The 23844-nt window shown below is 46.3% G+C and overlaps 1 protein-coding gene across 2 annotated transcripts in view; it reads right to left on the bottom strand.

The window, feature by feature from the left end:
• Nucleotides 1-1852: 1852 nt before the first annotated feature.
• Nucleotides 1853-23844, bottom strand: part of ITGA9 (integrin subunit alpha 9) — a 351949-nt gene continuing 329957 nt past the window's right edge. The window contains exons 27-28 of one of the 2 annotated variants that reach the window (XM_067753773.1): nt 17646-17765; nt 1853-6281 (exon numbers count right to left, since the gene is read on the bottom strand). In XM_067753773.1, coding sequence (XP_067609874.1) covers nt 6183-6281; nt 17646-17765 — 219 coding nt within the window. In that variant the 3' untranslated portion in view covers nt 1853-6182. The remainder of the gene's footprint in view (nt 6282-17645; nt 17766-23844) is intronic. The other variant, XM_067753774.1, reaches the window with a different exon arrangement.

Raw genomic sequence — 23844 nt, 5'->3', positions numbered from 1 at the left:
AGGAGCTGGTATCCTGATCATCCATGAAGCTGCTGTTCCAGAACTTGATGGCCCACACCTGGTCTTCTTTTATGTGAGAGAGGAACATACTTCCAGCATGTTTAAACCATGTTATTTTGGATTTTTCTATTATATGGAGCCAAACAGTCTTCTAACTGATAAGGTGGGTTCTGAATAGACGTAATATTGGAGAGCATTTCATTTTTTCCAAATCTGCCATTTCTTAGAAGAAAGTTTTTCTGGAGATCCTTTTAAAAATGCCCCCTGCTTATTAATCCATTTGGTGTCTTCAGAAGGTAGTACTTATACCTCTATTGAGATTTGCTTTAAGTTTTTAGGTATTTTTTCAATTATAGAAGAATCACATCAAATAAAGCACACACTGATCCAGACTAGACTTTGAGGCGAAGCAGATGTTTGGCAGCAGGCCCAGATGTCACAGCCTCAGATTTCAGGGCAGAGCTGGCCATATCTCGTTATATCCACTTTAGTTGGATGTTACACAGAATGAATGGACAAGATCTCAGGGTCGGGTGGCCTTGCTGGTGGATAGCTGCCAAGTGGTTTGATAGTATAGACAGAGCTCTAACTAAGCACTCCCATTAATTCTATTACTAAGCAAAATACCCTGATGAAGAGACAGACTTTAAGGACCAGAGGTAAAGAACAGTGGACTGTACGACTCCTGATTGAATGGGAGACAGAATTTACTAATTGGCCATTTTTCTTCCTCTTAGTTTTGTATCTTTGATTCCTTTGAGTTAGTCGAGGCCTTTTCCTGGCTGAAGGAAACAGGTGGAGCAACACAAGAGAAGCATACTTAATCAGCATTAGTGATCTGGCAGGTCTTGTTAAGCCAGGAAGCATCTGAATGAAAAATCTTGGGATTTCTCACTGGACCATCGTCCTAAGTGTCAGGCTCATCAATGCTCTTTGTTGCAAACAAAGCTCTTTCTTCTGAGACCTAGAATTTGAGATCTCTCTTGGTTTAGCAATTCATACTCTCCCAGAGGTAACTTTATTTTAAAAGTAATTTGCATATGTTTCATTGTTACTAAAGACATACATGCTCACTGTAGAACATGAAAATTCAGACAAGTAAAAACAAAACAAAATGCAAAGCAAAAACACTGACAATCCTACCCAGTTAAAGACAACCAGTTTTATCCCCTTGGTGTGTATCTTTTCAGACCCCCTTCTATATACTGTGTGGGGTGTGTGTGTGTGTATGAATTTTAACCACAGGGGAGTAATATAAATCTTAACAAGTACAGAAGCAGCAATTAATGAAATAGGAAGCAAAAACCAGTACACCTGATTGGTGTAGCCAAAGGCTTATTCTTGAAAAGATCAATAAAATGATCTCTGTTGGTCTCATCTAGAGAAAAAAGAGAAAAACACACAAATGAACAATATTTGAGATAAGAAGAGGGACATAACTAGACAGATGGAGGGGATCAAAAATTAAGAGAACACAATGTTTGTAAATGTGTAAGGATGCTACCAAAAGGCTTCCGGGAAAATGCTTCATGACTGGCGGACACATGAGGAAGCAGTCTACTAAAAACGAGGAATCAGCTGCATTTAATTCGGGCACGTTCCTCCTAAGACCAAGGTCCCAGGTGTGGCCCTGGGCAGGTGGGTGATGCATAGAGAAGGTGGCGACCATGGAATGGAGGCCAAAGACTAGGGACAGTTCGGACACATTGAGTGGGTTCTTTATGTGCAATTAGACGAACCTGCGTGGGCTCTTTAAATGCTCATGTTGTATTACACCGAAACCCCATCTTTAACAGCCTAAAAAGGCTCAAGTACTTCAGTAGCAAAAGAAATTACAGACTTAACTCCCAAATCGTTTGCAGCCGTTTTTTTATTCCAAACACGTACTTTTGTAAACCTGCATTTCCCAAACAGTGCAAGTGAATTAGAAGTGACTGCACAGACTTGAATACATGCGACTTTGTGAAGAGGAACACCCCTCCCACTGAAATTCCTCAACGGAAACGTACACAGATGCATCAATCAAGTTCTGGAAGTGAAGTTAGCGTGGGTGCCTGCCATGCAATTCATCACACTCTTAAAGCTTTTAAACTTACTCCGCCGGTCACACCGTGCACATTAGAATTTGAAAAAACCTTAACACAGTCTGAAATCTAGATCATTGTGCTACAAAGCACTGCATCACGTGGGACATTTGTTCATTATCCCCCTCACATGCTGAAAATCAGAAGACATTCTAGAAGGTTCATTTTGGCCCTACTGCCTTTGTATCCTAACCCTTCAGCCATTCTTTGCTTCAGAACATATTCTCCACTGTGTATATTCTTGCTCTATATAGCAAAACAACACATGGACTAAAACCCTGCATACTTGGAGCATTTCTAAGGGACACTCGTTTTCTGCCTTTTATCTGCTAAAAGGCCATTTCCCCCAAATACCAATCCTTTGCTTTGCCTCTACATTTCGGGAAGTCTGAATTAGGTGCAGGTTTCATCAGGTGTAGGTTTTACAGGTAACCCGAGTGTAACTGCGTTGCCCTGATATGATGCCTTATCCAAAAATAAAAGTAGAATAACCTTTTTTAAAAACGACATTGCTACGGTTCCACAGGTAGCATATCAGCACCCATCACAACCACCTAGGGGACCTGCTACACATCCACATTGAAAACAGGTCCCTGATGTTTCCAGGAGGCCTGCTGGTTTTGTTTTGAACCTCCCTGCCTCTGGCTCCAGGGCTGAAGGTTACATATGATTTGGTGAAGGAGGACTTTCCATCGGATTTTCTACAAAGCTTACCCAACTTCAGAATGCTGATGGAAGTTTCCTGAAGAATTGACTGAGAAAGCCTCAGTGACCTCAGTAGCAAGTGATTCTGGCCGTGTGCCTGTCAGTCACCGTAAAGCCACTGGACCCACTCACTCCTGCCAGTGTCCCCTCGTTCCTGAACCTCATGGCCTCTTCTTTGTGACAGGTCCAGGGCTCACTTAGGTGATGTTCCAAACTCCTGAGTCCCATGTAAACTGAGCATAAGTGAATCATTTTTGAAAAGGGGGCATTATTTCACTTAATTTCTACAAAGGTCCTTTTGTCATATTTAAAGAGCACCTCAATCCTTCTGACAGTTGATTATAACCCTAGTGAATACACAACCAAAAAGCTGAAGCAGACTTAAATAATGCTGTGCAAGAGAACATCAGATGGCATTCCACAGTGAACCCGCAGAAGCAGGAGAGGTGGAAATTGGAAGGCACTGTGGAATTTTAAAAGAACCTTCTGGAGAAGGAACAAAGACACACCAACCCATCCTGTCTGCTTCCCCCAAGAGCCTACTGAGGGCTTCTGAACTGGATGGAGCTGGTGAACCGGCCAAGCTGAGAGCGCTGATAACCTGCTCAACTTCCCTATCTCTGTGCTAAATGGTCACCTCCCCAGTCCATGCTGCCCCGCCTACTCAGCATCAGGAGATAAGCAGATGTACCATCCTCCCCATACAGGTTCCAGAGTGGCTGCCAGTATTTCCTCCAGTGGAGGCCAAGCGTGATTTTCTTAAAAACTGCCCTATTTAGTCTTAGTAATCTCCTGGGTATGTGACCACTCGTGTGTCCACCACTCAGAACCACCCAGAAGCACATGGATCCCAGCTCTGAGACTGGCTATGGAGCCTGCCCCTCCCCTGGTGAGGCTTTCCCCTCTGGCTGGCAGAACCGCGTGCCTGCCAGTTATCCTGCTACACTGTCTCCCATGCGTCTGCACACCTTGCAGGAGGCTGGCTGTGGCTAGTCGTGCATTTGGCCAAAGCTGCTGATGGAGCTGTCCCAGGCCTACCACCTAAGAATCCTAAATGATTTATTAAAGGACAACATGAAACAACAAGCAGAAGTCCATCCAAGGAAGGCTGCAGATGAGGTCTCGTAAAGGAATTCACGATCCCACTGTGGGAAGATCTGCCTCCCCTGGGGCAAAATGTGGGGTGGTGTTCACTGGGGAACCCCCCGCACTTAGCACAGGGCCTGATGCACAGCAGGGGCCCCATACATATCTGTCAGAGGTGAACTCTGAGTGAGAACTGGAAGGGGAGCATGATGCATTCTGTATCTTCCTGTGTCAGAGTCAACTGCGTAAGAAACAAAAAGACACGTGTGCTCCCTGCCAGGTTTGCAACCGCCCAGCACCCTCATAATTTTGCCAAAACTTTAGATATCTTTGCAAGCATTAGCCAACTATGTGTCTGGAAAAACCTATCTCCCCTGAAGTTGAGTTCTGTGTCTTTTCAACAATACTCACGGGCCCCCGCACATCTTAGCTCCCAGTCAACAAGGCCCTATGAGAAAGATGCCTGGTCTTGTTTCTTGTTTCATTCTCATCTGATGCCATCTGTTTGTACCTGGGGCTTGAGCAGGCTGTGATAAGTGACTAAGGACTCTGTCAGACCCTGCTCTTCGGCACGTTTTCCCCTGTACCAGATGGTTTTCCAGCAGCGGTAAAAGCAGCCAGGGCTGCTCATGGTTATTGAATGTTCACTACGGGCCAGGCATGATGTTGAGCTTGCTACATCCATCACCACCTCGCCCTTTCAGAGAATCACACTGCACTCAAATCTGGACAGCACTGCGTGTCTGGTAATGAACACTGTCAAATAGAGAGCTGGGATAGTGAAGGCCATAACTCAGCATTCACCTGTACAGGGGATAGGCGAGGACGTCAGTGCTATGCCCAGATCCCTCTGCATCATTTCTTTTGCATTATTTCTGTGCGCTTCCCAGGCTGGGGGTGCAGCCCTCTTTTTGAGGACTGCTCCTGAGCTACTGGGACTATTTTGCTGGCAGGAAGTGAAAGCAGAAAGTTTACATCTCTCCTGGGTCCAAGACTATGAAAGCTCAGCTCCCTTGCCCCGGGTTGGGACAACTCTGAGGCATAACTTACCCTCCAGAGCCCCCCAGCAGGATCAGGCTGAAGACCCCCTGCACGGGACCTGCCCTGAAATGGCTCCCTTACCTGTCTTCCTCCCCTTCTGTGTCCTGCTTCCCTCGTGTCCTTACTGGTGTGCCCTGGGGATACTTCCTTAATAAGTTACTGCGTGAAAATCCTTGTCTCAGGGTCCACTTCTTAAGAATTCCACCTAAGACACGATTAAAAAAAATAAGGACAGGTTGAATGGTCATCTCTGGGAAGGACACTGCAATTACCATTAGCTGGGACAGCAAGAGTGATGGGGATAATGGAGACCCCTGGACTCAAATTAACATGAAAAGATAACACATCACAGCACTCAGACACAAGTCTCTGCTTGGTGGGCACCAATTCAGTCCTGGTGGTATGCGGACTCTGATGCACGATGTCCAGGATGAGATGCCATTCTGAGGTTTACCAGTGATGAAATGGCATTGCTCCAAGCTTTCATGTCTTAATTTAAGTGCAAGGAGGGTGAGATGTCTGCTCTATAAGGTGATGCAGAACAGACCTCAAGAATCAGGTTTTTCCATCCAAATTCCTGCTGGGAATCTTCCAATGAACGGTACAGATGAAAAAACTCTCGTGGTTCTTCAGCACATTATTCCGCACTTGACTCCAGGCAACAGAGATGTGAGATGCCTTCGGGCTCAGCCCCAAACCACAGCTGATATACAGCACCACCCGCTGGGTGGATTCATCACATGAGGTTTCTTCAGATGATTTCATCTGAGTCTTCTTTAACAGCAAGTTCCAGAGTACAATAAGATCTTTATCCTTTAACATTTGTATGAATATACAAGTATTTCCAAGATTTCAGGCCAGATATCAGTGCTTGAGTGAACTATATAACCATTTAATAGAAATAATAAAACATCGATACAAATATAAAGACATAATCAGTATAAAAGGCTTATATTTATAAAAATACTTTTAGGTAACAGTTTTCCCCTGAGGGTTGACCACGCATGTTGCATCCATAAATATCGCCTGGCTCTGCAGCCGGCTTTCCAAAGTTGTGGGTTCAGCTGGAAAAGGAAGTGGTGGTGGTTCCAGTCAAGTGACTGCCTCAGGTTGGCACCTGGGCTTGAGAGAACGAGGACGAGAACAGCATCGTGGGGCCTCCGAAAAATCTGGAGAAGATTCTTTCTTCCAAATATGGAAGATACAAAGATCAGGAAGACAGGCGAACCACTGGGCCACATGACCGGGGTGGGGTGGGGTGGCAGGTCACTGGTTTTTCTGGACCCAGTCCCAACTGTCTTCATTCTCTTTACGGTTCTTCTCAGCTTCAATAATTTCTTTGTACCTTCTGCGAAAGAAGCCCATCTGAAAGGCAGAAAGAGGAGGCGCCAGGTTAGAGATGCTGGGGAATCAACCGTTTTGATTCCCAAGCCACCTGGACCCGGAGGAGACATGACCTATGCTCACAACGCCTCAGATTGGGCTGATTTAGAAAAAGCATCATGCGGAACCACTTTTCAAAATGCATGGACTTCCTGCAAGCTTTCTTATGATAAGTTGTTTGTTCCTTGTAATGTGCTTCTGGTGGAGTGTTTCCCAAACTGTATGCTGGGGAAAACTAGTTATTGAGCTATTCATAGGTTGTTTGGGAGTAAAACAGATTCCACGGTCAAATAAGTTTGGAAACGATACACTCTTTAAGAGATTCGTAATGTACAGTAGAACAGTAAAGGATCAAATCAACCTTTTAGGAAAGGATTAAGAAAGTCAGGGACTTGATATTTCCCAAGCTTATCTGGCTTTTGATAAATCTATTAAATCCTGAGAGAGATTAGCCATTGCAGAATAATTTGATAAGTACTGCTCTCACACAATAGGAGTTTTAAAGTATCTGCAGACCTGCATCCTATCTTGCTGTCCTCCAGATCTTTCACTCAAATCTGTGACCCCCGAGAGCTGCGGAGCTGCCGTGCACACAGCTGGCAGTGTGTACCCCCCTAAAACTGGCAACTCCTCCTGAGCCACGATGGCAGTTTCCTTTAGCTTAGTTCTGAAAAGACCTTTCCTTCCGATGTCTATGGCTTTCCATACAGGGTAAGATGAATTTCCATTTCTTTTCACATGGTCAGCATAGGCACTACTGCCATATAAAAGTAACTTTTTGTAGCCCAAAGCTGACCTTTTCTCCCAAGCTCAGGAAGACCTGGTATCTCTTGTCCTGTGCTCCCTAGCATTAGTGGCCTCTGTTTCTGAGATCAGACATCTTCCTGCATCTGCCCTTAAACATGACTGACTGGAGTTGGTGTACAAATACCCCAGCTCCCTCTCTCCTTGGGTGCGAAACGCTGAGGTGCATGCTCCGCGTGGAACTTTCCCGCAGTGGTAACCAGCTTGATAACACATCCTTTATTAGCTTCCTTCCCTGCCCTCTCTTCCCTGGTTCCCTATCACTGTTTCTTGAGATTATCTTCCAAATAAATGACTTGCCCTCAAATCCTTGTTTCGATCCTCTTGAATAGGGGAATTGAGACAGACATGCACACTTGGCTTACTGCTAGGAGGCTGTGCTGCAGGTCTGTGGTACCACACTGTCACTGGTGTATAATTTCCATAGTCATATTTGAAAACACTTGAGACTAACAATCTCTGCAATCTGCTGCCAATGGGGGATGCACATACAAAACCTGCCCTAAACAAATCGTCAAGCAAACCCAGGCTGTGGGCACATCCAACTCCTTTGTGCATCTTTCCTCACACTCCTTCACCATGAACCAAGCATCCACAGTCTCATTGCACCATCTTCCTACTCCTTGAAAGGGGCTTACTGGCCCAGGTGAAAATGAGAATTGTCAAGAGAGCTGCCAAGACAGTGCTGGTCACCTCCACCCACATTGCCAAGGGAGTCCTGAGAGTTCCCTCTGAGAGCAGTCTGACGGCTGGGAGGGAGTGGAAGCTTCCACAGAACAGCTGGCAAGGGTCTTGTGCTCTGAGCTTCGATCCTCAAGACCCGTTTCACAGACAGACATTGAGTTCCCTGGATATGTCCTCTCAGCATCAGACCACATCTGTCAGAACCTCACTTTATGACACCCCCATATACTTTTCTCTCATTAAGTTTCTACCACCTTCTCCCTTCTGCAAGGGATGTGGAAAGAAGGTTTGGCTTGAATGTTCTGGATAATTAGAAAAAGGTCGTTGTTGTCATCCTCAAAGCATACCCATAGGAGGCCAGGAAAGCGACCCAAGACTTCATGGAAATGTCTAACTCAGAAGTTACTGCTTGAAATCTCATTCTTGAAAGATAAAGATGTGGTTGGCAGGGCGAATGTGTCATGTGCACCTTCTGAGCTGAGGAGAACATAATCATAGAAAGAAGGCTGGATATAACATGAGAATAAGATTCTTTAGCACATGACTCTACCTGTGGATAGTGTGATGTTTCAGTGATCTCCAGTTACTCACTTTAACTCTAGAGAAGTAACATATCTCTACTGTGGCACCAATCAAGCAGAGCTTTAACTGTCTGCTCTCTTATCATCTTTCACATTTGTCTCAGGACTCCTACAGATTTGTGCTTTTTATCCCCAGAGCTCAGCATCTCACCGCTACTTACTGCCAGTGATAAGTTGCAAAAATGCCCCTGTATCCATGCCCTGTACCGTGGCTTTGCAGCAAGTCCTATCAGGAGACGGAGTCTATTTTCCACACCCTGAATCTGAGTCGTGACTTGCTATGACAGTTGGGTGCATGGGAGGTGATGCCCTGTCAGTTCCACACTTAGGCCTCAAAGGCCTTGCACACTTCCACTTGCTTTCTCAGAACCCTGCCTTGCTTCCAAGTGAGTAAGTTTGGTCTCGCTGCTGAAAGATGAGTCCACCAGCTGAGGTCCTCCTAGACCCGCCAACCCCCAACTGCTTGCAGGTGTAGGTTTGAGCCCCGCTGAGATGGGAGGACCTCCCTGTTAAGCTCAGTCCAACCCTCAGAATTGCGACCTATGTAGATGGTGGTTGTTTTTAAGTCCCTAAACTTTGGTTTGTTACATAGCAAGAGTTAACTGATACAGAACTCCATATTTTTTTGCCTGACACTGAATGAGTCAACACCCACGGGAAAGGTGGCTGAGGGGCAGCCTGACAGGGCTCTAGATGGAAAGAGCATCACTGTGCCCTGTCCTGCTGAACAGACTTTTCTTGTTCATCTCTAAGGAGGACGAGAGTCAGCTCACCTTCTCACAGCTATGCTGGCGTAAGGATTTGATACAGAGTACGCAATCTAGCAAGGATTGAGAGTGCCTGGCCCAACTCTCACAGGAGGCTCTCCTGTGCTCATGTTTATGTGTGTCATACTTTTTACCAACAAAGTGATGGTATATCATCTCCTGTAGGCATCCAAAAGCAAGCTCTTTTGTCTCAAGTGGTATGGTGTCAGCATTAGTCTTTTTTTTTAAATTTAATTAATTAATTTGGTTGCACCGGGTCTTAGTTGCGGCAGGCGGGCTCCTTAGTTGTGGCTCGCTGGCTCCTTAGTTGTGGCATGCAAACTCTTGGTTGCGGCATGCACGTGGGATCTAGTTCTCTGACCAGGGATCGAACCCAGGCCCCCTACATTGGTAGCTCAGAGTCTTAACCACTGTAACACCAGAGAAGTCCCTCAGCACCAGTCTTGAAAAGTCTACCCGTGCTGGCAGTAACCGTAGAGCTTCTCTTAGAAACAGCCTTGCAAACTCTCCACCCCACTCCAGTGAGGCAGGATATCCAGAGCCCTGTTCCCAACATAACCTGTGTGTAGTCTCATCTTTAGATGGAAGCTTGGAGCTGCCACTGGTGTCTGTCCTTCTTTGGAGCCCACGACCATTTCTTAAAACACAGATCACGCTCATGTCTAGGGAGTGCTGGGTACAGTAATGCAGGCTGTGCACTGCATATAAGGGGGGAGGGTGCCACTCATATCAGAGATCATGGACGTGTAAACTTATTACAACTATTTTCCAGCAGATGGCAGTCGGGTGTCTTTTTCTAATAAAATCAGTAGATTTTTCTGAATTTTCTGACAGATGGAAGTAAAGCTTCTGGAGGAAGGGGCGCTGTTTACTTGTCTGCACAAAGGTGCGATATAGTCTAGAGGTGGTTCTGTCAAATTAATATTGTTTCTTACGTGGTCAAACGAATTCCATTTCAGAAAAAGAGAATATCACCTTTGTGCTGTTGTTTAGAGCCCGGTTTTGGCTTTTGATACAGAACCCAGAGCCCAGGCTCTGAGTTTACCAAGCCAGGGTTCCCCAAACAACTGTGTCATACCAGGCCTGCCCAGTGCCACAGGACCTACTCAGAAGGGTTGGACGGGAGAGGTGCCGCATGGGGAGCCTGGAGTTCTGAGTACTGCTCACGCTTGGCCACAGGGCAGGTCATTTCCTGGCTCTGAACCCCAGTGTCTTTGTCTCTGCCCAAGAGATCGATGGCATTCTCAGACCTCTTCTAGCCCTGAAACACAATGAAAGCTTTTTATGTTGGTCCCCAAAGCAAACTCGGGACTGCAGCCTATAGGCCATACAGCTGTGTAGCCAGTCCTCACACGTAGGAGGCACGGGGCACAGAGTCCTCGCCTGGTATCATTTTTTCTCAAAGCGTTTTTGGAAAATTAAATTTCCAATTTTTATATTAAAGTATGGATATGTTATAAAGTATAAAGAAGTCTAAAACTCTTAAACACTAAGATAACTCAAGACTTCAAAGACATTTCTCTCCTGCAGCAAGCCTACACTCTCACCATCACTAGTACTCATGGTTACTTTGGGGAAAACCTTGGAGAGATGTTGGGCAAACCTACATTTTCCCAGCCAGCTGAGTCCACACTGAGGGTGCCGGGAAATGAGCCGTGATGAGTTAAGCTGGACCCTCAGCAGCCCCTCACTCAATTCCAGTTCAGTGGAGTATGTGTTTTCCTGCACTTTTTCTGGATCCTTCCAGGGCTTGCTTTGCCACTTGAGGGGCAAAAGGCTCTGTTTATAACTGCTGTCTGTAGCGGAGGGAACACTCATGGAAACCCTACAGGAAGAGAGACTCCAGCCAAACTTGGCTCCCCTGGAAGCTGAGGGAGCAGGGGTTTTCTGGCTTCTTGTCTGTTCCACTCCTGAGGGGGACCTGCGGCCCCACAGGGCAGCTCCCTCAGTCCTCCTGACAGATTCACACAACTTTCTGATATAAACTTGTATCAAAAAAGCTGCCAGAAAACTCCTAGGGAAACAGCAGGTTTCCCCTGAATGGCCCTAATTAGGAAGGTTCTGAGAGGGGCCTGGGGCCCAGGAAGAAGTGAGAATGACTGGGTTCTGGGGTCCACATCCTACAGCACCAGCCTCCTCCTTCCCAGCCCAGTTCGGGGTGAGTGAAGGGCGGCCGCACAACCCCATGGCCTCTGGTCTCTGGGGAGATGCCCACCCCCTCCTCCCTGGCTTTTGGATTGCCTCCTGGGCAGCTATTCCAAGGGCCTTGGACACACTCCTTCTTTGGACTAACTCAGAGTCTCATGTTTATGGGTCCTTTCAAGTTCCTTGACTATTTACATAGCACGTCTCTGTCTCGAGATGTCAACAGTGCAACATCAGCCCAATATTTACTTCCAAACATAAATAAGTCCCCACTGAGCGTCTCTGGCACATGGTCTTAATTGAGACAGTGCGAAGGGTGTGTGTGTGTGCACTTAAGTCTGTGCATTTTCATTTTCTCTGCAGGAGAAACAAGGATGGGTCCTCACAGCCCAGCTGGAGGGCAGGTGATAACCCCAATGACCCCTGGAGGGGCTGCCAAACCTACCCATCCGCTGGGCCATTTCACAGATTTATTTTTCCAAGTATTTCTGCTTGAGGTCAGCAGGAATGCTCTTAAATGAAAACCAGGAGCCCAAAACCAGCTCTGGAGCAGCAGGCTCTTGGAACAGGCCCGGCTGACAGAGGGTTCGAGACAGTCCTTCTGAAGGACGGTGGCAAACCCACTGCACAGCCCACCTCTATACCACTTGTGAGAAGGCAGAGCTGGCAGGTCCTGGGCCTTTTGGGAAGAGGCTGGTCATGGGGCTGGCCAGGCCATGGCACTGCCTTTTGCTCCAGGCCATCTCACTGGCAAAAGGGGCCAACAGGAGAGAAGGGAAAGGTTCCTGGGCTGGAAGCAGTAGAGGAGGATGCAGAGTTTTCTCCTTCACTGAGTGGTGGCCTGTGTGTTTTGGCAAACTGTACAAGGGAGCGAGGAGAGGGGGAGAGAGAGGGAGAGAGAAGCCTGGGGCCCTAAATGAGGCTTTTCCTCTTGAAGGAAAAACATCCCAGCATCTCCACTCTCTAACCACTTGACTCAAAGGCTGGCTTGATGAGTTGAAGGCACTTTTTAAAGGTGCAAGTCACATATATCCTCTGAATGATGAAATTCCTCCTATAAACAGGCCTTTACGATCGTCTTGAAGAGGCACAGGGCCCAGGCCATTTCAAACCCAAACAGGAGCCAAAAGAAAGGAGAGTGGACTCATTTGGATTTTTCTCCCTTTAAAGAGTTTCCTATTTCAAAGTTTTCTTCCTGCACGGTGGCTTGGCAGGCTACTGTAATCCTTGCACAGAAAGTTTAAATTATGGCTCCCAGTGTCTGCTAACAGCTCGGCTCTGGGAAGGCTGATTAGGATCCATTTCAGAATGTGAAGAAGGGTCTGGTTAGCTCGGGGCCCTCGTTGTGGATTTTGCACCGGAGCCAGGACCTGCTGCGGCCAAGCATGAGACAGCGCCTGATGTGCCACCGGCCGACCCTCTGGAAGGCCCCGGAGGAGAGAAGGAGGCTGAGCATTAGGCAGGGAGCCTGGACTTCGGCTCTGGAGAAGGTATTTGCTGACCCTATAAGGGGTTTCTGTTTCAGATAAACAGGGGATGATGGGCATGTTGGTAGAACCACAGCGACATGTAGGAGGTGTGGCACAGGCTCTTTGCCTGGCCAAGTGCTGCTTACTCCTCAGGATGTGCTTGGCTCAGCCTCGGTCACTTAACTGCTTTCCCCAGTCTTTACGATGGAGTGAGGGCTCTGCTGCTTATTACCTCTGTCCCTTCACCCCGAGCCGGCCACTTCGCAGGGATCTGTTTGCTGAGTGAAGGCACCAGCCAGCTCACAAGTGTAAAGCATGCTAACCTGCAGGCCTTCATGGCACAGAAAGTCCATCCACACTGGGCCAGCCGCCTTGTTCTGTTTTTGATACCACGCCACCATCCTTGTACTTTCTGGGGAACAATCATTTTGGGCTCATGAGCTCGAGGCAATGGCAAGCAACCACAGGTAGCGGTGTCAGGTACTACACCAAAGGGAACTTCAAGAGATGTGGCTCTAGAAAGGAAAGAGGACTTGAACATTGCCCACCTGTCTTCAAAGGCTCTAGTGAAGTGTTTACTCATCAGCAGTGGCAACTGGGTACCATGCAGTGACTTTCCCCTTGAAAGGATTGGAGGGAATGATATGTGAAATACGGTAATAAGCCAGAAGCAGTTAGACCTCCCATCTAACTCAAATATTAGGCCCATTAATCAACAGATTTCTGTGCACTGAATTGTCAATATTAGACCTCTATACATAATGCATGTTTCTTAGGTTATAGACATAGGGATCCAAGTTGACAAGAGGTCTGTAGTTGACTCACAGACATAGAGAACAGACTTGTGGTTGCCAACGGTGAGGGGGATGGATTGGAAGTTTGGGATTAGCAGATGTAAACTATTATATATAGGACGAATAAACAACAAGGTCCTACTGTATAGCACAGGGAACTATATTCAATATTCTGTGATAAATCATAATGGAAAAGAATATGAAAAAGACTGTATATATGTGTATAAATGAATCACTTTGCTGTACAGCAGAAATTAACACAACATTGTAAATCAACTATACTTCAATAAAATAAATAAAAAACAAAAGAGGTCTGCAGTTGAAGTTTTAGGAATATGTAGGTCTTCAGAATAATCCTACATTTCATTTGCCCTTTTCAGTGTCCTATAAAGTCATTCTATTTAGTTAGTTCTTCAAGAGAAAAATATTTTTCCTAAAGAAACTCCCTCTGCCGAGCTCCTTACTGCACTGTCGCTGTGCCTGAACAGACTACCCACTCTGAATGTTGAGTGAGTTCATGAACCCTGCATCGAGGTTTAGTTTTTTTTCCTCCAAGGAGCTCAATCATAATTTTATCTATGACACAACGGAAGAGAGATGAGGTTTCATCTACTTCAGAACAACAAAACTTCCAGTTAGGCTAATCGTCCTTTGCCATAGTGAGTTTTACAGAAAAGATTAAGATTTTGCCCATATTTCTGAATATCATGTATGTGATAGACAAAAGATGGCCACTAATTCTTCACTACTCCTCCCATTGGGAGGCAGAGTCTCTTTCCTGTTCCTTGACTCTAGGCTGGCACGTGACTGCTTTGACCAACAGAGTGCAGCAGGATGATGCCATGCCAGTTCTGGGCCAGCCTTTCAGAGGACTAGCAGCTCTCACCATGCTCTCCCAGAGCTGATGCCACCATGTAAAACATCAGCCCACTCTGCTGGAAGGGCCACATGTAGAGGCCCTGAATCTACACGAAGAGAGTGAGGGGACTGGCAGAGTCCGGCCTTCCAGCCATCTCCACCCAAGGTGCCAGCCATGTGAATAAAATTGTCCTGTGAAGTGAAGCAGACCAGCCTAGTCACCAGGTGAATGCCCTTGTGTGACACCACTCAGTGTCACTTGGAGCAGAAGAATCATCCAGCCAAACCCTTCCTGAACTCCTGACCTATACATTTGTTAGGCAGAAGGGAACTCAATTTGGTGGCAATTTGTTGTGCGGCCACAGCTACCCAGTACCATATAAAAGACTGTAATTTAGGCAACAGCACCACTGACAACCACGAAATCCTGCTGGAGCGAAAGCCTTTAGGGTATCTGCCTAGTTTCCTTCTAAGATTAGCCCCTATCCCCACCCCTACCTGGCCTCCCCACACCTCCACACTGCATCTTTCTCCTGCGCTGGCCTTAGCTGTCTGGATGTGGGAGACATGTGACCCAGCCCTGGCTGGTCACATTCTCTCTGTCACCTCCTGGCCTCTTGCCACAGTTGTAGACATTTGACTTGAGCTGAGCCAGTCAGATTCTCTCTCCCAGGCTTGTAGGATTGGGACTCAGAGGGGGCTGATCAGTCTGTGTCTGTGGCTAGAAGTTTTGACGGCATCACTCATCAGCTTTCTCAGAGGTGTTCTAGACCCTTCCTTCCTCCAGCAGTTAAGACGACCTTGTCTGGTTAAGGCCGCTTGACCGCCACCACTCTGCCTTCATGGCCAGTCCATGGCAGCGGGTGATGTCTGCCTTCTCGGGCCCTGGCTCTTTGGATCACACACAGCTGGGTGGCCTCAGGGTACTGGCCACCCCATGACACCCGCTCCTGACACACCACATTCTTTAAAGAAACATGGCAGAAGCAAAGCGAAGCAGATGGCAGTTGGAAGGAGGTGGGAGGGTGTGCTCAGGAGAGGGGACACTCCTGAGTGGCAGAGCCAAGTGGGGGGCCCAGAGGGAGGGGGTGGGACACAGCCACCCCGCTCCCCACTCTGTGTCCCCGTCTGGTCCCATGCACCCAGCAGTGGAGGACGGTGTTCCCTCTCTTCTGAAATGTCTGTACAAAGGCAGAGAAGGAAGTATCTCTCTCTCACACACACACAAACACCCCCCCCCCAAAGCCCTTACTGTCTTCAGATCCCAAACACTGAGCTGGCTTTGTTCTCTACCCCCAGACCAGACGTCTTGGCAGGAAGGAGTTGGAGTTAGAGAAAAGGGAGAATTAAGACTCTATCTGGCCACGCAGATTAAACAAACAACAAATGGGCAGGTTTTTCAAAAAAGGTAATATCTGCTCCTGGTAAATATACAGGAAAATGGGCATTTTTGATACACTGCTTGTATAACCTTTCCATAGGGCAACTGGTAATATGTAATAAAAGGCTTAAAATACGCATTTCTTTTGACTCGGTAATTCCGTTTCTAGGGTTTCATCTTAAGGACATAATGAAGGAGTTGTGCAAATATTTGGCTCCAAGCATATTCACTGTGGCACTGTTACAAGAAGTGTGAAACCAGAAGCCACGTGAATGAATCCCAGCATCCGAGGACTGGGATCTGCCATACACCTGCAGCCTGAGGACAGCGTTGGACACGGGTTTTTAACAATAGGAAAGACTTTCACAATTCTGCATTCAGGGAAAGCTGGGCTGTAAACTAGTAAATGGGATGTCCAAAAGGCACGGGAACCTGAGATAAACTGATTTTCAAGTAATATGCTCAATATATTTTTCTTCAACCTCCAATACTTTTTTCAGGTGAAGTCCAACTGTCAATCTGAAAAGATGTACAACAAAAACACTATTTTCCCTGTGTTTCTAGATTTCTTGGATACTCTGAAGTATATTTACTATACTTTTTTCAGATTGATAATTGAACTCATTGTTTTAATTTTAGAGGTCCTACACCTTAAAAGGTGTCGGGTATTTTACTGGAGAATTTAACACACTATTCACAAATAAGTGGGTGCTATGAGAATGCCTGGTCTCTGTCTATTATGTAGGGAAAAAGTTCAAGAAGAGACAACGCTGGTCTCACCACGGTTATTTCTGGGATGGGGACTCCTGAGTATTTGACAACTTTTCTGCTTACTGACATGTGTCTATGTTTGATCAATAAATACAAATTATTTTGGAATCCCAAAGAAACTAATTATTTGAATTTAAAGGATCCATCCATAATCATGTAAGAGGCTGTTTCCACCTGCCTCTGAAACCTGGAACACTGGAAAAGCAGGAACTTGGTGCCAGGAAGTCCCAGCTGTGGTCCCTGGTGCTGCTGTAGGAGCTGGGGACACGGTGGAAACAAGAACAGACAGGACCCAACTCACGTGGCACACTACCATCCCGTGGAAGAGACAAACCGTCCTCAGATAATGACTCTGAAACCATTACTGATGAATACAGAGGCCCTAAAGTCAAGGACGCCAGGTGTCTGAGAGAAGAGTGCAGGGCAAAGAAACCATCTTAGAATTGGGGGTGAGGACACCCCTTTCTTCTTGAGAAAGTGACAAGAGGCAAGATATGAAGGATGAGCAGGTGCTCCCTGCTGAAGGAGACAGGGCAAGTCTACCCCCTGGGGCACCTACGAATGAACCCCCATGGGGTTGGGAGAACATCTGATGAAGCTACCCAGGCAGCACTCCAGACATACAGCCCATCGCCATTACTAGAATCTTCTGGGCAGAAATCTGTTCCATATTCCACATGGGAAAAGAACAAAGAATGGCTCTGTAGTTTCTTTTCTTGTTTTTGTCCCAAGTAAAGGAGTTAACCATCCCCGTCCCAGTCCCAGCTGTTACTCCCCAAGCTTGTGCGTTGGAGTGAGGCTCCCACCACCCTGTGTTAGGACTGGTGGCAACTCTGCTAGGGAAGGCAGGAGAAGAGGGTAAGATTTGGGGGTTCCCTCTAAAGCGGTCCAGTCCTCAGGTGTGAATGGCCTCAGGAGGAGCCTAGACTCCATTCACTGCCTGGAAGGGACCCTGCCCTCCTTTCATTGTACCTGCACTGGGAAGGAAGTTCCACCAGGAAACCTTTTCCGACGATGCGCTCTAGCCCTGCTGAGGCAGGAGAGCTGGGTGTCTGGTCGGGGACTCCCTGGGGACCTGCGCTCTCCACTCACCTTCCAGAGCAGCACAGCCAGCAGCAGGAAGATGAGGATTCCCACCAGCAAGCTGATGGCAATGATCCACCCCACGACGTAGCCTCGGGGCTCCAGATTGTGCAACGCCTCGAAGACCACCTGGGAGGCAAAGCAGAAGTGAGATGGTTCCCAAACGGAAGCACCCACCGCCTGAGGGGACCCAGCCTGGGCTTGACATTGGGACTGAACTGGAGAGATGTGTCCAGACTGCTGTTACTCTAAAATGGGCTCTGTTGAGTGCTTTCCGGGGTGTATACGGATGGATTTTTCACAAGGACCTGAAAAGGCACTTGAAATCGCAGCCCCAGTTCTTGAAAGGGCTGTAATGACAACAGGCCTGATTTAAGTATCACGAAGTGAACGTAAGTGTGGTGAAAAACCGAGAGGACGCACTATGTTCTTGATTCAGAACAGACAGTAACAGTCTGTTTTATTATGGTTTTGAAACAAAGGGCATGGGCGTGTGCTCCAGGTAAGACAGTACTTCTTTCTGAGTGTTCCGTGCACTGTGTAACTAGTGTGATTACTCAATTAATGCCAGTTTCCCCAGTAGACTGTGGACCTCAAGGGCTGGGCACAGTTTGCCTTGGGTCTCATGGCGATGCCTAGCACACTAAAAGCACTCACTCGAGGAGCGGAGCCCTGGTCTCCAATGGGAGCCATAGGTCCTCAGAGCCCGTGTCTCAGTGGGGCAAGTTTTCTCAACTTTGATGGAATCTCAGTGGTGTGCTAGCTCACATCAATGGTGCCAACGGTGTGCATCTCTTCCCAGTTCCACATCTAAGGATGTTACAATGCTATTTTGAAATGGTCCATCACAGGAGTATTTATACCACCTAAAGTGGCGCACAAATCAGGGCACCCCCACCCTCCTGCCGGAGAAGTGATAGCTTAACACGTGCTAGCTCAACACTGACTACTCTTTGGCTCTATTTTCGCCCCACTGGTCACAGTAGAGTTTATTTTTGTAGAATTCAAAGCATCCATTGTGTCCTCTACAGCCAATCCCCTAACACCCCACCGTCCCATTCAAGCTCCTCTGCTGCAGAGACAGAAATCTCAGCTCTGGGCAGCCCTTGGCTGCAGACAGGCTGGCCCAGCCACAGGGCTTTGTCCAAGCTAGGCCGTGTGCTTGGAATGCCCAGTCCCTCCTTGGAGAAGGCCTATGTAAACCTGGCTCAACCCTGAAAGCCAGCTGATTTTTTGCCTGGCAGGAAGCCTCGCTGGTTATGGGAGCCCCTTGCTCAAGCCTCAACGGTGACTGGGCACATGACTGAGTTGATACTAGCGCTATTTATGTTACCTTTTTAGGGCCTGGCTTCCCTCTCTCTGTAACATTTCTTGAATGCTCCTCTGTGTCAGGCTCTGTGCTTTTCTTGCAGTCTCTTGTCTAACTCACACAATCACCCCAGGAGATATTTAGCACCTATTTTACACAGCAGGACATGGAGGCCCAGAGAGGACAAGGGATTTGCTCTGGGTCATGTAGCTTAAAATGCAGAGTCAGGATTTGAACTCAGGTCTAGTCAACCCCAAACTCCCAATCTAAGCTGGTCACCAGCACACCACACAGCACTTGGCTGACAGTGGCTCTTTAAAGATTATCTGTCAATTAAATGGATCATTTACTGTCTCTTCCCTGGTGATAAGGAAAGCAAACACAATCACCTTTGTCTCAACTGTCTTCATTCCCACAGTTGAGGTGGGGGGGTGTGCTGGGGGAGGGGAGGATGGTCATCCATGAGGCAGATCCTGAATTCAAAACATTATCTCTAGAGAAATCAGAGCAGAAACCATTCCTTCCTATGTTGGGACAGATCAAAGAAAACTGCCTACAGAACACAGTAGTCACTTCTGGGAATGGAAATAAGGTCTCTTTTCAGCACATACTCACTAGCTGTGTGACCTTGGACAGGGTACTTTATCTCTCTGAGCCTCAGTTCTCTCCTCTGTAAAACAGGGGTAGAACAGCACCTCCCCAGAGAACTGAAGGGACTAACGCATGCAGAGCGATTGGCAGAGCGCATCCCTGACACGTGGCGGGTGCTCCCATCAGCATCATTAGCACTGCTGGCAGGGAGATTTCTTTTGAGGTTGTGCATGGTTGGCTGGCACTCTTTTTAATTTTAAAAAACTATTTACTGAAGTCTAATATACATAGAGAACAGTCTACGTAACTTAAGTGCACAGCTCACTGCATTTTCACGAACTGAATGCGAAATGCATCTGTGTAGCCAGCACCCAGATCGAGATGCAGGATGAGACCAGCTGCTGAGAAGCCCCCTTCACGCTCTCTTCCAGTCACAGCCCCCACGAAGGGTAATCGTCCTGACGGCCAAGAGCCTAGATGAGCATCACTGCTTTTGTCCACGCTCTCCCTGGAAGGACTTCTTCCTTCCACATTAGGTTTGGGAGATTCCTCCAGGCTGGAGCATGGCATTCTCATTGCTGTGTGAATACACCTCGATTTATTTATCCATTCTACCTGGTTTGGGGCTATTACGAAGAGGGATTTTCAGACATGAGGCGATCCTGAAGGAGGAATATGTGGGGGTGGGACAGAAATGGGCTGTGAAGTCTGTCATCTTAAGCCTACTCTTTTCTATCTGGTTCAGATTAGAGATTTCTGTCTTTAAAGACAGATAGATTCACGTCTTTGAGTTACTGCCCCTAAAAGCTGTGGATCAAATCACCTCTCACATTCAGAATCTCTTGTGGTGTCTTGCACAGGTCAACTATGAAGCACCGTGGCTGAGAGGGGCACCCTTGGGCAACCAAGACAAACTTCTCAGTTTCTTCCTCTGTGAAATGGGGAAGTAAGATAGTGTCTGAAAGTTCCTGGTCTCTGGTCGCATAGTGAAAATCTGCTGAACCTTCCTGTTGACAATGAGACAGGCCGTGGGCTCCGTGGGGTCAGCTGTGAAGTCCAGCCCCTTGGATCACCCTGAGAGCCGCACAGGGACGCTGCCTGCCCGCAGTGTCTAAAATGCGTATCCTGGCAAAGCTACCTTGGAGGTCTGGTTTTGTAGAGACAGCGAAGAGTATCCACTACAGTTTAGTCTGGCAAATTCCACAAGAATGCCCTGGCACTTCCCCGGAATGTGTGCTTAATCTTTTATTATTTTTAGTGATGCCGTTCATCATCTTGGATGTGTGCTTTATGCTTTGGCAAAGCTGGTTCCTGCACATCGCGACTCTAATCAACTCATTAAGTGGAAGGATCTGAGCAGCCTGAAGTTCTAAGAAGTCACATCTTAGATAAAAACCCAAAGGAACAGCAGCATGGACCACAGAGAGAGGTAGGAAGCACCGACAATCCAGTCTGGTCGCCACCACTAAATAGCAGGATGATCCTGGTGAAGCCCTTATACCTCTTTATTTTAATTCAAAAATTAAAAAAACTTTTTTGAATCAGCCCATGGTATTTTTTAATGTTTTTTTAAAATTGAAGTATAGTTGATTTACCATATTATATTAGTTTCAAGTATAGAGCATGGTGTCAGTATTTTTACAGATTATACTCCATTAAAAGTTATTACAAGATAATGGCTATAACTCCTTGTGCTACACAATAAGTCTTTCTTACTTATCTATTTTATACATAGTAGTTTGTATCTCTTAATTCCATCCCCCGTATCTCTTTAAATATCTTTTCTCCACCTCCCCAGTTACTGCTCCAGTTCAAGCCTGAGCTTCTGTCACCAGCACTATTTCAGGAGCTTTGGAGGAGCCTTCCTGCTGTTAGAGTTGTCTTCCTAAAGCACAGGCCTCATCACGCACTTCTCAGTTTATACTACAGATGGTTTCCCTTTATACCAAATATACATTTCAGGGTACCAGGCTCTTTACAATCCGGTCTCCTTCCTACCTTTCCAGCCCCTGGCAGGACCTGTACTCACATTCTAGCTGGTTAGAGTTATCTCCCTGTGGGACCTGTGGCCTCCTGCCTGTCTGCAGCCTGCTTTTGCCACCTTGGAAGACGCTTCCATTCCTGTCCAGTTGACAAACTGCAATACTGCTTATCTTACAAATGTTCATATCCTTTTTTTTTTTTTTTTTTTTTTTTTTTTGCGGTACGCGGGCCTCTCACTGTTGTGGCCTCTCCCATTGCGGAGCACAGGCTCTGGACGCGCAGGCTCAGCGGCCATGGCTCACGGGCCCAGCCACTCCGCAGCAATGTGGGATCTTCCCAGACCGTGGCACAAACCCGTGTTCCCTGCATTGGCAGGCGGACTCTCAACCACTGCGCCACTAGGGAAACCCTGTTCATATCCTTTGATCCATTAATTCTGTACTTGAAAATTTACTCATAAGCAAGAAACATAAAAGTACAGGAAAAGTTTTATATTCGAAGATGTTCACTGCAGAATTATTTATATTGGTACTGAATTAGGAATATCCTTAATGGAAAAGAATACAAAAAAGAATATATATGCATAACGGAATTACTTTGCTGTACACCAGAAACTAAACAAAACATTGTGAATCAACTCTACTTCAATAAAAAAACAGAAATATCCTAAAAGTCTAACAATAGAGCGACAGATGAGTAAATTACAGCAATCGCAAAGTAGAATACCACAGAGCTGTTAAAATGATAATACATCTGGCTGTCAAAGTATGATTTTCAAAAAGTTAAAAACATGACTCTCATACAAATATGCAGCAAATACACATTAAAAATTTATTTAATTCATGACCGAGGGAATCAGGATGGTAAAGCTAGTTCAAAAAAGGATCTGAGAATGCGGGTAGTTACAGAAAAAAAAGAATAGAAGAATGTTGAAATCAGATACAAAACTGATTAATACCTTACACGGCAATAAACTATAACCTTTGGGATTATATTTTCTGCCAGACAGAAGTCATTTTCATCTTTACTGGCAAAAGGCATTTGTAACTTAGTTTTCTATAGGTTAATATGTAATTTCACAGAATATGGGCCCTAGGGAGTTAGGCAGGCCTATTAGAACAGTGTTGTTTTTCTCAAATTTTAAGGTGTGTAAGAATCACATGAGGAACCTCGTTAAAATGCAGATTCTGAATCAGGGAGTCTGGATTGGGGCCTGAGCGTCCACATCGCAGTTAACGCTCACTGGTGATGCTGATGCTGCTGGTCCAAGGACCACACTTTGAGTAGAAAGGGGACAGAGAGTGCTCCAGGCGTGAAAGGACACACAAGCATCTTTTGCCTGATTTCCAAGTTTTACATACTTTAGAAAACATGATAATAAAATGGGAAAAATGATAAATGCTATAAAGTTATACGAAAAAATCAATATCAATTTAGCATACAGAAAACTTCAGCTTTGCAGAAAAATGTAGGAAATTTTTTAAGTAAATAGGTGTTTTTAGATACTACGGGTATTGTTTTCTCTTTTCTACTTTTAACTACTTTTTAAAAAAACTGAGCATTTTAAAGCCAAGTTAAAAAAAAATTAAAAGGAGAGACTCTGCTCCAACATCTTCTGTTCCAAGAAGACTGACCTACTCTGCTCTTTTCAGCAGAGTTAATCATTCTCTGAGCTTTTGGAAACAGCAATTTTTCAACTTCTCTTAGCAGAGAAAATCTGCGCTAGCACCCCAATGTATAAAACAGAAAAAACTGGAGATTCTCTGTTTATAAAGAAGGTGGGAAGCTCAAGCCCTGCCTGAACGGTCCCCCTTCCCAAGCCAGTCCCTTCTACCCCAGGCCCAGCAGCCCCAGAACCAACTCAAGGGAACCCACAGCTCCACAAGTTTAGCTTTAAAACCACAGTGGAGCACTTCATCATCATCCCAGTCCTAAGTCCTCTTCACTCTGTAAGGTAATGATGTATCTTCCTGTCTATGGACTCCAGTAAACTGAATCCTTACAGAGCAAGGATTTGAATGCATGTTCTCCCGTCACCTAGACCAAGGTAGTGATTCATCATGTGATTCATGAAGGCACAGATTAATAAATTCCATGTCCTTTTTGCCATACCATTCGATGAAGTATGACTATGATTCAGTCTGCAATGAAGAGAGGATGAGATCTGAAGCTGGAGTTTCTGAGTGTGCTTCTCTTTTTTCTACTTCAAAAATATATCTGCAAATGTTATTTCTTTTGGGAGAGTCCTGGTCATCCATCCACACATGCATCCATCTGCCCATCCACCCCATCTGTCCATTTGTTTGTCTATCCATCTGTCTGTTC

This window comes from Pseudorca crassidens, chromosome 10 (genome assembly GCF_039906515.1).
Source record: "Pseudorca crassidens isolate mPseCra1 chromosome 10, mPseCra1.hap1, whole genome shotgun sequence".
Classification (NCBI taxonomy): domain Eukaryota; kingdom Metazoa; phylum Chordata; class Mammalia; order Artiodactyla; family Delphinidae; genus Pseudorca; species Pseudorca crassidens.
This window is presented reverse-complemented; position numbering and strand designations above follow the sequence as displayed.